Source organism: Sphaeramia orbicularis, chromosome 5, assembly GCF_902148855.1.
Source record: "Sphaeramia orbicularis chromosome 5, fSphaOr1.1, whole genome shotgun sequence".
Lineage (NCBI taxonomy): Eukaryota > Metazoa > Chordata > Actinopteri > Kurtiformes > Apogonidae > Sphaeramia > Sphaeramia orbicularis.
The window spans coordinates 35,414,044-35,430,697 of record NC_043961.1 but is presented as its reverse complement, the minus strand read 5'-3'; the positions used below and the strand labels follow the sequence as shown (position 1 = coordinate 35,430,697).

Genomic DNA, 16,654 nt, shown 5'->3' with positions numbered 1-16,654 from the left:
AATTGGTGTGTATGTGGACCCTGAACTACAATGACTGACGTTCACGACCGTTAACGTCTTCAGTGTAATTTTTGCACTTCGCAAATTCATCCTGTGGGCCAGATTGGACTGTTCGGTGGGCCGTATGTTTTTATCTGAAGACTGTACCTCTACTCTGTTTTCTCATTAAGTGTGACTGATTAGTGTAAGTCATTAGTTTAGCTCCTCTTGTGTTTCTTCAGACTGCAAAGCCAACCTGTTTGGGCCGGACTGCACCGAGACCTGCCAGTGTGAGAACGGGTCCCAGTGTGACCCGAGGAACGGCCGCTGCAGCTGCCTGCAGAGCTGGATGGGAGTCTCCTGTCAGGAAGGTACCGTCTAACCTGCTGAATGACTGACTGGAGGATCACATCCAGGATTACATCAGGGTCCACGTTTGAGGCAGAGCAGAAGTGACAGTTCAGCTGATGCAATGAAATACGAGTAAATAACAAGTTTAGTGCTGACGGCGTTCACTTCCTGTCAGTGTTCGCAGCAGAACTGCACAAGCTGCACTTTCCCTTTGGTGTCATTTGGCTCTGATTGTGTATAATGTTTGCTGAGCTGGTCTCATGGTTCTCCTTATGTGTGTTACCTCAGGAGGACCTCCACGCCTCACCTACAGCAACAGCAGAGACTCACAACACGACAACTCATTATAGCACCGCTGCCGCCGCCGGAGACTCCAACAAACATCAGCTTTTCACCGAGGTGAGTGAAAGGTGGTGACAGGACGCTGTAGCAGCCGAAGGCACTCATGGAAACGGACTCTGATGAGAAAAACTCTTCCACGTTTGGGCATGAGCTGGACGACGCCTTTGAAAGTTTTTGGTGCCAAAGTGTTTGAACAGTTGGAGTCTGACACTGTCCCCGGTACGTCTGTGTGTGAGGAGCACCAAAACAAACGCCTTTAGTCTTCAGAGAACATCCACAGGCTGCAGCGCCACACATCCACTCCTCCTCTGTGAGACTGAACCCATGTTTACTGCACTAATGTTATTTAATATTTGTCTGCAGTTTGTACTCTCACACACACACACACACAGGTGCAGACCAGTACGAGCTTCACCACTAAAACAAGTTGCTCCAGTAAACCACGCTTTATTTGCCTTCAGAGTAATTCTGCAAATATGAAAATCAGAGAACTGTGTCACAAAACAGATCAAATGTATTTAACATAAAAACCACCTCAGACCTCAGCTTCATAAAGGCAACATGAGCGAACATGTTGAAAGAACGCATATAATTCTGCAGGAGCTGTGCAACAGGCTGTCAGGATATTTCTGCTTCAAATAACTTTCTCGATCTGTATATAAAATAATTTCTTATTTTGTAAAGCAAAAGCTGTTCTTGCTGGACTCTGAAGGTGTTTTTCCATTAATACAATATGAAGTACTACCCAGAATCCCATGTGCTACGCTGTAGCACTGTACTATACAGCACAACAAAAGGCTGTACTGTTATTATCATAGTTAGTTTCCTGATTTAGTGAGATACATTTTCACTAAACTGTAAAAAAGGTGATGAGTTAAAAATATTCAAAGAGGAATGTAAAACCAAAGACACTCAGTTTGATGTTGACAAAGAAAATGATTCAATTCACAAACTTAAGAGACAAAAACCGGCAAAATTCAGCCATTTTAGTCGATGTGACGGTTTTGTTCAATGGATAAACTGATCCAGATGATATTGATCTTCGTCCATTGTTTGGGACGATGACTACACAGCATCCAGGTGTTGAAATATTTCATTGTAACTGTGTGTATAGATTGATCATATTTATAATTCATTTTTATATGACTGAATAAACTGCAACCTTTAAAATGCATCTATTTCACTGGATTAAAAGGAAACACTTTCCAAATCTGTCGGTTTCCTCTGTAAAAAAAAAAAAAACCCAAACCCACACAGAACTGCCAATGAAAACAGACACAGAGGGTTCGTTTACCATTCTTATTTTTATCAGTTTCATTTTCATTGAAGATCGAAGCTGTACATCCTGTCTAAATTCAAGCACAGTGCAGATAGCAACGCCTGCAAAAGAAAATTAAAAAAGAAAAAAGAAGAAAAAAAAGGCAGAGGTGATCACAACCAGAAATATATACAAAGGTCAAACTATGTACAGGAGATACCAGACTCTCATCGTGTGAATTTAGTCCACCGTCTCATTCACATCAGAGCATTCCTCATAATGCATTCACAACACAAAGAAATTGCTTCTTGTTGTCAGTCTTAAGATTGATACAATACTGATAGGAAAAATGCAGCATGACGAAAAAAATAAAAACAATTATTTTAATTCTCTCTACTGCATTAAAGGCTAAAACATAAAAAATATACTCTTTGTATAACGAAGAACCCTCTGGAAAATAAGCTCTATCCTTCTGTGGGTCTGGTTTCATTTCTGAACTATTCCATACTTTTATTGAGATGAAACGAAGACCTCTTAAAGCGTGAATTTCTTGTAACTACACTTAGCCTTTCTTTTTTTTTTTTTGTTTTTTTTTTTGTTTTGATGAAGCCTGTCATCATTCCGTTATATCTACAACGTGCACGGACCCCGAAGCTGGGTCAGCACAGTGTGAAATAACACTGATGTTTGGACGAAAAGCACAGCGATACCTTAAGTCTCAAAGGAAATAACTTCCTCTCCTCTCCCTGATGATGCGAATATTAAGACACAGGAACTCCACAGACTAAAACTAAATGTCCTTATTTATTTATTTTTTCTTCTTCTTATAAGAAAACATCATTGGCTTGCGCGTTTTTTTCACCCAGACATACAAGACACCGCAAATCAAATGTAGACGGGGGATCAACTAATACAACAATCTAAAGCAGGGGTGTCAAACATACGGCCCGTGGACCAAAAACCGACCCGCGGGATGAATTTTATACTAAAGCGCAAAAATTCCACTGAAGATATTAACAGTCGACGGCATTATTTATAGGTTAATACGCTGTTATTTTACTAGTCTGGCTCGCTTGAGATCAAATTGAACTATATGTGAACTAAGATGAGTTTGACACCCCTGATCTAAAGCAGGGGGAGGAGTTTAGTCGCCCCCACACGCACAAATGGGATCAACAGCGAACACAGATCACTTGGTTGTTGCTCAACAAAATTCACCAAGAAACATTTGAAGGATAGGAGTGACGAAGCCCGCACAGTGATGTCCACGTTAGCACCGCCTACGCCTCGTTCAGACACAAACGCGACACTTCTTATTCTCTACGTGTTTTTTTTTTTTTTTCCCTCGCAGGTTCATCAGCTGTTAGTAAAGACTGGTTATCTACGCGTGTTAGTAAGCTGTAGGTACTGTCGGCCGGGTGAAAAGGGTCCATGCTTTGAGGATGTATCACATGCTATCCACTTGTGCTTTAATCACAGTAAGAGAGCACCCGAAGGAGAAACGATGATAATAGGGCGGCGTCAAGTTTTGCGATAATACTTGTGATGAGTCTCAGGTCATCCGCAGCCTGAGACGAACCTTACCGATCCTAAAGCGAGTAGCTGTTCTATGCATTCTGTATATGAGGGGCTTATTTGGTAACTACGACGACAGCATGGTCAAGTAAAGATATATGTGGAGTCAAGTCCATACCATAGATAGATAACAAGCTGGACAGAACATGCGTCAACATGAGTTATATAATCTAGCAGGAAGTGAGAGTGAAACACGCAAGGTGTGTTGTCAGAGAGACATGAAGAAAATCTTTGGCTCAAGCCACGCTAAAATGTCACTGGTCCTCCCCAGTGTCCACACATGAAAGACAGACAGAGTGAGGACGACCTCCTGACCGTGTGCGCGCCAAAAAAAAAAAAACAGGACGAAAACCACCTGCTCCGTTCCCTGAGCTGCTGCCACAAACTGGATCAACTGGACACGCCGTTCAGGAGTCGCCTCCGCCGCTCAGCGTCTCTACCGGGGACCAGTCAGCCGTCCGAGCCGAGCCGCTCGTCTACGCCAAAGCCTACAGCACAGTCTGATGCAACAGGAAATAAGGCAAAAATACTTGAACACAATTTGATCAAGGAGGGATTTCCATGAGATGTTGAGCCAGCACTGATATGACCACTTCCTGTACAGCGATTCCTCCGCCTGTAAAGACAGACCAGAGGCTGGGTAACACAGTGAAGCAGGACGCCACGTCACATTGAACGCTCGTCTCCGGTTCCTACTGTTAGGGACGAGTAAATCTAATCTCTTCAGTGGCAGACGGATCGCCCTGACGCACTAGCCTACGCTCCTGACTCGTCGTGTGATCGTTTTCGGTCCTGTCCGACGCAGGAGAGTTGGAGGCCGCACAAACGCACCGCCAGTGAAGACGGAGGCCATGGATGAGGGGAGGGGCTTATGGGGAGGCCATGCGATTCTATAGTGCAACGGCTGTGACATAAGACGACTGTAATACCCATCCTCTCCCCTCCTTAACGTGACCTTCCAACAAGTCTAAAGTGCTGATTGTTGAAGCCCACACCAGGGCCCCGACACTGATTATGTAGACGACACAAACAAACAGTTTGTTCAGAGAAACTTCGACAGAATCGTACAGTACAAAGGTGTTTGTAAACAGAATGTCCAAGGAACAAATGCATGGCTATGGTACATGTGCAACAGAGTAGTTCTTGTATATTCATACAGAATGAACTTACAGTAATCTTCCTTTTAGTTGCATTCAGTCTCTGGAAAAAAAAAGAAAGCAAAAACAAATCTGGCTGCCAAGCAAGCGTGTGCTTCTTTTTTTTAAAAAGGTAATTTTCTCTACGGTTTTAAAATACGTTCAGCTGAATTTGAATGTTTAACTGATTTAAGTATGAGCGCATATCCCTAACCTCTCTTCCACTTTCGTCTTTCTTTGTCAACCCGTCCTTTCCAGTGGAGGTGACTGTATTTTTTCCCCCTTCTCTTTTCTTCTCCCTGTAACTCTAAATGAGGTGCCCTGGGTGGCCTTGGTGTGGCCAGACTCATGCGCCAGGGTCTCACTCAGTAAAAGCTCAAGCAAACAGAGGATCAGGCAAAGGTGGGCGCTGCGTCTGCAGGCCGGTGCAGCCCTGCCGGGCGGGGCCGTGCCGCGCGTTAGGAGCGGTAGTCCTTTTTACTGTACGGCTTGTTCCCCAGGATGCTGTCCACCTCGTGTGTGATGGATGACGACAACTTTGGAAGAACCTGTGACAGAAGAAAACACAGTGAACATGGTTTCTGGTCTGGTCTGGTCTGGATCAGGTTTGGTTCCGGGTGCAGTGGTTCGTCACAGCCTTTAGGTGGCGTAGAGGACGCCTACATGTTTCACTATCTGTGGCTTCCACTGGTCAACCCACAGACCTTCACCACACAAACAGAAAACGACACAGAAGCAGGTGCACATTTTAAGCCGACCTCATTTGTTCACTTCTCCTCATGTAACTATTACCTCTTTTCACTTTTACATTTTTACTTGAACAGACAGAATTGAACCATTTAAATTTGCACTATTTTTATCAACCCTGCTTTTTTTTTTTTTTCTTTCAATCTTTTGGCATTCTGTGGACAACAAGGATTTATTGCACAGGAACATGTTTACATATGACAATAAATGCTTTCAATCTTGAATTTGTTAAAGTCTGTTTTTGAGTGTCTTTGGGTCTGACTCATGGATTGTTTCTGTTACTTCTGCTCTAAATGTACTATTACATTAATAAACTCCAATGATGCATTAAGAACAACGATACGGTCTATATATTGTAAATAACAGACTGACTCATTTTAACCACAAAGCATTTTTTTTTCACCCAGAATAGAACCACTTGGATCAATTACTGGAAACTTGGATTACACAGTAGAATACTCCACTACATACAAGAACTGAACGAGTTTCTTTTAACCAAAACTGCTTGGTTAGTTTTAGGGTAGCAGTTCAGAGATCACAGTTTGGCCTAAAATAGAGCCTTCCACAATGTTAACCAAATGTAGAAGCCTTACCGCCAAAATGCTTTGCACTCGGGTACAAATATCTCACAGTCGTAGGCATGAACACAATACCTGAGTGAAAATAGCATGTGCCATTCTATTTACCCAGCTGGGTGTAAACAGCCACATGGGCTCTTCCACCCCCAGTGCAAAGAGCATCTGCCTTTTAATTATTGTATACACTTGGGGAGGATGATCATTAATTATGTATTTTATTAAACAATGCTAGATTATTTTTTCTTTTCTTTTTTTTCTCCTAAAATATAGAACACAGCAAGATGTATGAAGAGGTTATTAAAAGCATATTACTCAAATGTAAAAAAGAACATTTTATTGTACACATACATTGTAAATAAATATTTTCTGCTTATATTAGTTTTTAAAGGTCAAAGTGAAGACAGAAGCTTGAGTAAAGTATAGAAATAACCCCCTGATTCTGTCACAATTGGCTAAATTATTCTTTAGAACAGAAAATAAAAGACTGAGGTTTTGTATCCCACAGTGTCGAGGTTACATAAATACGGAAAAAGAACTAATTGTTTCAGACGTCTCAAAGAGAAAACCTTTAGACTTGAAGAGAGAGCTGTGTCTGTTCAGTGTCTATAAAAGGGAAAGTGAAGCCCCCTCGGGAAATGTGAGCGTAGCATTTCCAAACGGAAATATCAAACGTGCTAAGGGAGGGGAGACATTAAGTGTACACACATCTACGATACACACACACAGATACACACAAACACATGAGTGTACACAAAGCGTGAGGACGGAGCGGAGCGGGGATGCTCTTTACTGCAGTAATGTGAGGAGAGGACGTAAACCCCCACCGGTCTGAAACCCCATTAAAGAGTGCATCTTATCAGGAGAGGAAGTGGCTGGAAGCTTGTCTCCAATCCCCCTGGCAACAGATACTCCGCTGACCTTATTAACTCGGTACAGTAACGCACCCGAGCGTGCAGCGGCAAACTGCCCAAGAGGCCGAGCTGTACCCAGGAAAGAGCTGCTGTTCCCGACTGTACGGCACGAACACGGGCCTCGTCAAACGGGTCAGGTCACATTCACGCAAATTAAAGGCCCCTAATGTGCTGAGCAGAGACAAACACGCAAACAAACAAACAAACAATTCCTCCACAACTCTTTGTGTTGTCCTCACCTGTATCGCTCCTATGTTCTCCATCAGCTGGTCGGTGTTGGATGCCCCTAAAAGGACGGAGCTCACCCCCTCGTTGCGTAGGCACCACGCTGCAGGAGACCAGTAAACAGCAATGACACCCCCACCGGCACTTAAACACACACTCCACGACACCCGGCACACAAACACACACATATTCATTTGTTTTTGGCAACAACAAAAGCATGACTAAATAAAATGACAAAATCATAGCTGCCCACAAAGCACTGCATTAACACCTAAGCAGAAATAGGCACAAGTCAAGTCACATTCAGCCCCTATACATAAAAGTACAGAGGCATAGTCTGAAAGGAAAGCAAAAACAAAACCAAACCAAAAAGTTTAATTCATGACCATGTCTTAGACAGATTAAGTGGTAATGAATTAAGTTGCATGTTATTGTGACAATTACCAACATCACCAGTCTGAAACCCAAAAATGTGAAGTTTACCATATTATGACTTATCTTATATCTACAATATTTTACATTTTTTCTTAAGTTTCTTGCCTAAATATAAAACTAAAATATTAAATATCAAAACAAATGCATAGAGTTGTTGTTAATGCTCATGGAACTAAATTGCATCTACTGATCTAAAATGCACAATAACTTTTTAACCCCTAATCTTATCAATACATCCAAATAAGTTAGGTAAAATGTAGTTTCTCAGCTTTTCAGCGTCATCAGATATGTCTTTTTTGGACATTCATTGGTTTCCCAATGAACATGGAAACACTGTCATGTTCTGCAATGTTGATTCACCAGTAAAACCCATATAGTTTCATAAATGGTGGTTGTTTTTGTGAAGTTCTTTGTTGAATTGCCAAAAAAAAAAAAAAACCAAATAGACCTTTTCTTTGTTTTTCTGTTTTGAAACAAAAAGCTTTGAATTTACAATGAGCTTTTATGAACATCTACATGATTAGTAAATTAACTATAGGAAAATGCCTGATTTTTACTGAAAAATGTAAAATTCAGAGAATAATATTATAATAAATTGAGATAAATCAATTAAGGAAAATTAAACGTGGAGGAAAATTAATTTGGAAGTTGACACAAAAACAGCTCTAGGTCTTTAAGGGTTAAATTTCCATCTATAATTAAGAGAAAATGTCATTTTGAATATAAAATAAATCCAACTGAGTAAAGAAGATTAAAAAAAATATGAGTTAAGCAGAAAACTGTGCTTAAGTGCACCACTTTATAAATGTACATTTCACTACTGCACTTTACAAATTGCGTATTAGCCCCAAGAAAAGCACAAATCTCATGCTTGTACTACTATAATTGTCAGCTATATTGTGCAATACAACTGCATGGGTTTGCAGTCAAGTAAAACACACTTGTAAGCAGATTACAGCATAATGGGAAGCAGAATATAGAGTGGAGCAAAAATAGTGGGATTATGAGTCTACGCACAACTTCCATGAACACATGAGCCCAAAAACGACAACAGCTGATGATCTTCCACTAGAGTGACGCAGGAGTAAAGCCTCCTCCAGGCCACGGAGACATCCACATTCACTAACTCTGTTCCCAGAGGCACAGTCTAATTCCTGAATTTACCACCTACTCCAGTCACACCAAACCTCGTATCCACCTGCAGGCAGGAGGGTGTATGTCACTGTCTTTATTCAATAGTGCCACCGTGGTGTAGAGGACTTCACTGCACACATAAATCCACTGTGCTGCCTTCAGGAGCGCTGGAAGGATTTATGGTAATTGGGAGAGATGAGGGTGTCCACTAATGGGCCGTGAAACCTAATCTATGACACTGCATTACTGCGAGGCTGAAAAATCTGCCGTGATCTGCACTCCGATAGGAAACGGACTCCCAGATTTACTTGGCGTGTCCCTCCTGTGTGACGCTTTAATGGCCCTCACAGGATTGTGAGACTTTTGGGTTTGCACATTTTCACTTTCCTCCCCAGCAGTGAATCGATATCGCTCACACACAAGATTTATGTCTGGGATTTGATTTTAATGCTGACACTGGCAACTGTTAAATACCAGTTACACTCAGGGCTCTCACAGAGCTGAATATACAAACATACTGTAAACACATTTATATTCAATATGCTGCGTGTTACATTATAGTGTTAATGTATTCAAAGGCTGGTGCCAAAGACCCATATGGAAAATACTGTACATATTTTGGTCGTGGTGTTGCTTATTCGGGAAAAGAAAAAGCCATTTAAGTCAAACTAATGAGATAGTGTTGCAAAATTGTATCTTAACATGATGAAAAATAAGGAAACTTTTTCCAAATAATGATTTAATATATCAAAAAAGTCAATATTTGGAACAAGTTTATTATTTTTGACACCAAAGCAAAACTTTGAGAAATGATGATTACTCAATTTGAGATGCTGAGTCACTATAGCTGTTGAGTAACTGAATCCTCAGAATGGGCTTCCTTTCATTCTGACGCTTTGACAAATACAAAAGTACATTCAAGATGTAACAAAATATCACTAAAATTTAGTATTGTGATGTTTTGTGGATATGTATTTATACTCAAATACTGTAGCAGTTTATAATAAATAGCAACGTTAAATGTTTGCTCAGATTGTACTAAAGGTAGTGCAGTAGCAGCAATTTTCTTAAAATTAGATTTAGTTTCTTTTTAAATATATATCACCGTGCTTACAGTAAGGTGCTAAATCCTAACCCCTGTTTCCAGATTGTTGTCAATACACTGCCCTCCTGTCCATGTTTTTCCCCAGACAGTTTTTACCTTTTATGTCCTGATGCTCTCACTTTTCCTTCACCTTTTCAAGACCTCCAATAGTCAGATCACACACACAACATACCAACAGTCAAAGCAGACGTCTGCTAGAGCGGCGCTGATCTCAGCCCGTCCGGAGAGCGAGCAGAGAGGCAGAGGGACGGACAGACAGACAGAAAGAGAGAGAGCGGCAGAGTGTATCTGCGTACCGATGGCGAGTTGGGGCAGTGTGCAGCCCAGCCGCTCCGCGATTGCCTGCAGCTCTTTCAACTTCGCCTGCTGACGCCGGCCCTCCTCGCTCAAGATCTTGTCCTTCAACCACTGGTACCCCTGTCGAAAACACAGCACACCTGCTCAAAAACACAGCCCTGCTCACACGGCTGCGCGGCAGCTCCTGTGTCACCAGGGCCTGTTTTTAAACACGTGACTCTGTCTCCTGATGTCTACGCTGCAGCTACGCTCTAACATTATCATTACATTTACACAGTAACAAATTCATACAGAAAACACACAATATCTACCTGCATATTAGAAAAATGATACCCTTTTTTACTCCTAGTAGTATCAAAGACCAGGACTTATACTGTATCTTATATTAGTAATAATAATTAATATCCAGTAACAGTACGTGCTGAGTTTAAGAGCTAACACCACAAACATCCACAAGCAACACTGAACCGAACAGGAAGCAGCACATTCCACACAAGTAGTCAAAGTTACTGCACAACACCAAAATGGAAAGCTGGTGTCACAGACCAGAAAGGTCACAGACGCACAATCTTCAGAGTCACAACATGCCACTTCACCACAGAGGGACACGTCAGTGTGTTAAGTCGTGCGTTAGTTTGTGTGATGTAAAGGCTGAGTGGATTTGACCCGAGGGTCAGGATGACACATTGACATTTCAACAACCGAATTTGGCAAAAGAAAATGTACAGTTGGTGATCAGACTGCATTAAATTATTATTACAGTTTTTAAGCCCAAGTTGCCTGGACTTGGACTGTGCTGGGACATGTTTTATTGCGTGCACTAAAATGTTGAGTTGACACAAGTTGGCACTGCTGGGACAGAGGTGCAAAGACCATGGCATCAACAAGGCACTGAAACACAACGATACATGTGATGTGCACCTGAAAGACACAAACACACCATCAACAAACAAACAAAAACACCGACAACCAGAAACCAGTGGGGGGTGGGGGGTGGCACAGATGATCAGAGTGGAGTAAGGACAGAAAACACATCAAGCGAGGTTTGTCTACCTTAAGCGAGGCCCGTGAGTACGGAGGCACCCTGCCATCGTATTTCCCTGAGATGATCCCACAGGCCAGTGGTGACCATGTCATGGCCCCCACACCTGAGAACAAAATGTGACATCCGTGAAATCATCACAGACAGGAGTGAGATTAAAGATGAGCCTGTTTCTTTGCTGATAAATTGACAGGCTGAAGGGAAAGTTTCCGACTCCTGGAAATATGACAGAAGGACAACTGTGTTTTACATTTAACAACTCATGTTATGAGCCTCAGATAGAGAGTGAGACGTACAGACAGATGACAAATTAAAGGAAAATCCTGACTAGAACGGTGTCTTTCAGGAAGGTAACACCCATATATATGGGTCACAAGGAGTCAGATGTAAATTATAACATTTTCACCATTCATAGGCAGCATAGGCTTAGTTTGTCTGAAAAAACGAAGGTAACTGCGAACCAAAACTCTGATTCCAACCTGCAGCAAATGTTAAACTTCCTGAGGTTAGAAACAGTAAATTTGCTGCTACAGGGTATCATTAGGTTAATGTTATGTGTCTGTGTAGTGCCACTGGTCTAGCAAATGGACTTGCTACTTCTAACTATAGAAATGTATAATATTCATAAATGTGTTTTCATTTGTTTGTAATCATAAATAAGAATGGTTGCATTACAGTGTTTATGTCTACACAGCCTGCTGTACTGACACGTTTCTACTGTAGTTCAGAACACAATCCCACTTCTCCGTATTTTATGTTTTATAGCAGGTGTCATCCAGTGTGAAGGTCCAACACCATATTCTATGTTTGCAGGTGGACAGGAGTTAATGTCCACTTCAACAAAAAGCCCAGAGTGGATAAAACAGCCACCGTAGCAGAAGGAGAGATGAGAGCAGTTACATCAACACTAGTGTAGTTCAAATCCATGTTTAATGGATCTCAGATCAGAGTCAATGAAGGATGATAAATGAGGGGAATTAACAATATAAAACATAAAAAAAGGCTGATTTTAAATCAACTTAACCAGAACAGCAAATGAGAGAATATCACAGCTCAGAGACTTGTAGAACTAATGCCAAGGAGCCGATCTGGCGTTCTGTGGTCAGCACCTTACTGAGACACTTCATGCTGCTTTTTGCTTTAATATTTAATATGCCACCTGTCTGTATCGCTGTGAAATCACAACATGAAAACAGGACCCAATCGGGATTTAATTAATTTAAACTTACAAACTTGGCCTGTTTCCAGTTTTGAGTACAAAAAGCAGAAATGTTGTCTCTTTCAAGCTTGAATCAATGCCTCTGTTTGTTTTTCCGTCCAAATTGACACCTGAGTGAATCCCGTGTCCTCACCTATCTTATGGAAGAGCTCAGGTAGCTGCACCTCCACCTTCTCTCTCTGGAACATGTGGTACTCGGCCTGCTCGCAGATCGGAGGGATCTGGTTGAACTGCCGTGCCACAGAGTACGCTTCCTGAAAAAGGCATGACAAAAAACAAACAGTCGATAGGAAGCACATTTCCCGTCTAAAAATAACTGATCCACACTACGTTTGTGCAGTTATAGGCACTAGTGAGGTCACATGTTTAGATATTCCTCAACTCAACTGAGTTTTTCACAGTTCTGAGCCTTTCATTTCCACATATATTCCCTCTGTTAATTCAAAATCTTTCACTAAAGCTACTAAAGCTATTATTTATTTTTATCAGTCACAGAAGGTCTTCTACTATTCTGCTATTTCACGTAACCAAAATAAAATAATTGGACTGAACTGACAGAGAAGCTATGTATCAAAAAGAAATATTCAGAATTAGACCACATTTCTGTAAGATTCTGATCTAAACTGTGCAGGTACGATACAAAATTTCCAAATTATGTCCTGTCTGTGTGTAATCTACAGTTATTTCTCCAGATAAACCTCACCATTATCTCCATAGGGCTCCAGCGTGATGTTCCCCAGTACATGGCCATGCCTTGGTTTATCACATGGGTCATCGCTCGAACCGTTTCTGCAACAAAACACAAACATGTTTATGCTCTATTATCACCACTGTGCCTCGAAGTATGTGGAAGACAATGTCCTGAGTCTGACCCCAAGTCTATGACAGACAATTATCACAAAAAGGAATACAAGTCTAGAAGAAAAGCTCATTATGTTGATAGTCCAGGGTTTCTGCAGGTATCTGCAAATCTAATTTAATGCTTTTTAATGCCACTTTAAACAAATTTAATGCCCATGTCCAACTGCAGATACAGTTTTATATACATACGAGGGCTGTTCAATAAGTTCATGGCCTCACCCAGAACAGAACAACACAGCCTGATAATTTATATTTTATTTTTCAACATAATCTCCATTTACAGCAATGCACTTGGTCCATCGATGTTCAAGCATCACTATCCCATCACAAAAGAATGTAACATCCTGTATTATAACAACCAGTATTTCTGGGTGAGGCCATGAACTTATTGAACAGCCCTCGTATATATATATAGTTTTATGACGGTTTACTGTCGACAGGCTTTAACCAGGTTCTGAATAGTTCCTCCAATCACTTCTGCTGAAACTTGGATTTTCCCATTTTTCCTACATTTGCTAATATTCCCTCGACGCTTTCGCCACAGCATGAGCACGCTCACAGCACGTTGCATTCCAAGCATCCAGTGTTGTGACTTTGTGTATCAGTCATAAACAATAGCCAGTTAAAGGGTTCCGCCTGTCAATCATCACACGATACTTCCGACCAAAATTATTAAATGTTTATATAATCAAAATAAATTGTCAATAACAATGCTTTTTTTCTATCAAGTGTATTTAATTTTTTAATGCATCTGGACATCGAATTTAATGCTTTTTAATGCCATTTGAGGCCTAAATTTTCACAAAATCTATTGAATGACTTTTAATCCTTTTTAATGACCCGTAGAAAACCTGCTGGCCAAGTCTATCACACACACTTAATAACGAAAAAAAGGAAAAGAAGTCTAGAAGAAAAGCTCATTATGTTGTTAATCAAATATAACTAATACAACTCAAACTCAAGTCTTTTTTGATGTATATGCACAACAGAAACAGTGAGTTCAACACAGGATGACTGGGATATTTACGCCACTTACATGCATCGTCATAACATGTTTACTAGGTTTAACAAATGGAATACGGCTTACGAACACTGTATGTGTTTGTTTCTATAAATAAAATATATTGAGGATTATTTTTCACCATTAAAGTGCTGACACGGTTGACTGAATGTCTCCCAGAGATTAAGAATGCGTTTCTCTGTCAGTCCAACCATTATGTTTCATTTAAGAACCACCAGAGAGGATTTTTACCGCCGCATCTGAATCTGTGTGATGATAATATGTGTGACTATATTACCTAGGGTGATAGCTTTGCTTGGTTCAACCGTTGACCAAAATATGAAGCATGTTTGAGTGGCACTAGAGGGGTCAAAGATGTAACGAGTCAGCCCTTGGATAATGGGATCCTGTAAACGATACGATGACTAATTTGGAGGGCTTCTTTCTAAACCAACAGAGCAGCGGTTCACCTCCTCTTCACTGTTTGCTTCCCTTTGGCTACCGCCTGAATAAAATATACCAGATGGTCTAACTACAGTACTTCACTTTAGAAGACGGACTCAAAGCTGTCCATGTGAACTGTGCGCAGTTTTCAAAGGGCAGGAAAATTACTGTAAATCAAACCGCAGCAACTACTTCTTACTCCAACTGAGTACCAGCCGCGGTAAACAGTGAAAACAGGAAGATGCCCTTGGACTGAACTCTGACCCGAGGAGAAACTCTGACACCGGAGCAGATGGATACAGTCTGACCAGCTGAGCCCACACACAGTTAGCATTCTGCCATTTAAAGGTCTCCAACATCACTTTCTCTCCTCATTCTGACTGTGGAGGTGGAAGCTCCAGGACAACATGCAGCATTTAAAAATAGATAGTTCAGTTACAAGAGGTTGGTACATCCGAGTCTCCACCTCGCAGTAGTCATAGAGACAGAGAGGAACTGCTTGTTTTGTGTATGTTATACTAAACATAAGGTACACATAAGCAGAGTGGGAGAGGGTAAGGACAAAGTCAAAGCAAACTAACTAAACTCTTACCTTCCATTGGTGTATTCGGGTCTGGTCTGTTTGCGAAAACCACATCCACATAGTCTAACTGCAGTCTTTCTAGAGAGGCCTTTAAACCTAAAAGTAAGTGTTAGAGTTAGTCACTGAAACTGAACCTCTGCTGTGCTCTATTTTTAAGTTGTTCATAAAAGCTCATCAGCATAGTCTGAATAATTAGTGCAATTTCAGAAAACATTTTTTTTTTTTTTAATCAAGCCCCAAGACTGTTCTTGGCAACTCCTAAAACCCCAAACAGAGTGTCAATTATTAAAACGCAGTCTTGATTCCCTTGAGCCAAAGCAACTAATTAGGAAGCATTTTGTTGTTGTTTTGTCAGCATTTAATCCTATAATCTGCAGCACTGCTACTTACCTTCTATAATGTGTTTTCGGGATAAACCTCTTTCAGTCTCTGCTCTAAAAAAAAAAAAAATTTAAAAAATGAAGCATTGTGTTACAAGCAATTACTTGAAATGTGACTGAACCTGCCCCTGTACTTTGAAAAAAATATCATATTTCCTTTAGTGAAATATGATCTAATAAATGTTTCAGTTGTACTGAAGTATCTGACAACAGAGGAGTTTGGATGACACATGATCCCATTATCAGGAGCATCAGAAACATTTTTTTTCTCTTTTTTTTTTATTTTTTATTTTACAGAAGGTTCATTTCTCATTTGGTCACGCTAGATGAATCAAAGCAACCAGATGAAAACTTACTTTCCACCCCAGAAAATCTTTGTTGTTATCACCAGACTTGAACGTCTGCAAAGTAGAAACAGAAAGCACATCTGTCAAACACAAAAAACACAGAGGTTTAGATTTAAAAAAAAAAAAAAAAAAAAAAAAAAAGGCCTGGTTGGTAGTATCTGGGCCTGACACTACAAACAGATCGTATACTACATGGAATCATAGTAACTATGAATAAATATTGCATTTCTCGCCATTTCTTTCAGTGCTGCATCCAACAATAAGGGATTGTGCCAGAACTCAACTGGTACCAGTGAATGAGCATTGTAGGCGTATAACTTGACAGAGCCATACAAACGCCAATCCAGGTCTGACAAAGAAGAAGACAAGACACTAGAAGTTCATCCATTATTCAGCATCTTTGAGGAGGGACAAAGGACTGTGGGCATGGCACGACTGCCCACATTAATCTTTCATCTCTCTACCTTACGGTTCCAGTTCACAACACACTGCCTCCCCATATGTGCAACGAAGGAGATGACACAAGATTAGGAAGGCAGCCAGGGCGGAAATTAAAAAATACCAAACTCGATTAAAGCGCGCCTCATACCTCCATCCTTTCTTCTTTATGATGTTCCCCAGCACCACCTCTGCCCTGCAAAACACAGACAGAAAGACACATGATTAAATACAGATAGTCTTGAAATGATAAGAGTGTTTACACAG

At 40.8% G+C, this 16,654-nt stretch overlaps 2 protein-coding genes across 6 annotated transcripts in view; one reads left to right on the top strand and one right to left on the bottom strand.

Annotated features, from left to right (window-relative positions):
- The window catches only part of megf6b (multiple EGF-like-domains 6b), a 63,796-nt gene extending 61,497 nt beyond the window's left edge, over nt 1–2,299 (top strand). For both annotated transcript variants that reach the window (XM_030133920.1, XM_030133921.1), the window contains 2 exons: nt 222–350; nt 619–2,299. In XM_030133920.1, coding sequence (XP_029989780.1) covers nt 222–350; nt 619–680 — 191 coding nt within the window. In that variant the 3' untranslated portion in view covers nt 681–2,299. The remainder of the gene's footprint in view (nt 1–221; nt 351–618) is intronic.
- A 2,800-nt stretch (nt 2,300–5,099) lies between these two features.
- Nucleotides 5,100–16,654, bottom strand: part of kcnab2a (potassium voltage-gated channel subfamily A regulatory beta subunit 2a) — an 88,719-nt gene continuing 77,164 nt past the window's right edge. For all 4 annotated transcript variants that reach the window (XM_030133923.1, XM_030133925.1, XM_030133924.1 and 1 more), the window contains 10 exons: nt 16,539–16,583; nt 15,959–16,003; nt 15,613–15,656; nt 15,232–15,318; nt 13,038–13,123; nt 12,468–12,588; nt 11,127–11,221; nt 10,073–10,193; nt 7,117–7,205; nt 5,100–5,189 (listed from right to left, as the gene is read on the bottom strand). In XM_030133923.1, coding sequence (XP_029989783.1) covers nt 5,100–5,189; nt 7,117–7,205; nt 10,073–10,193; nt 11,127–11,221; nt 12,468–12,588; nt 13,038–13,123; nt 15,232–15,318; nt 15,613–15,656; nt 15,959–16,003; nt 16,539–16,583 — 823 coding nt within the window. The remainder of the gene's footprint in view (nt 5,190–7,116; nt 7,206–10,072; nt 10,194–11,126; nt 11,222–12,467; nt 12,589–13,037; nt 13,124–15,231; nt 15,319–15,612; nt 15,657–15,958; nt 16,004–16,538; nt 16,584–16,654) is intronic.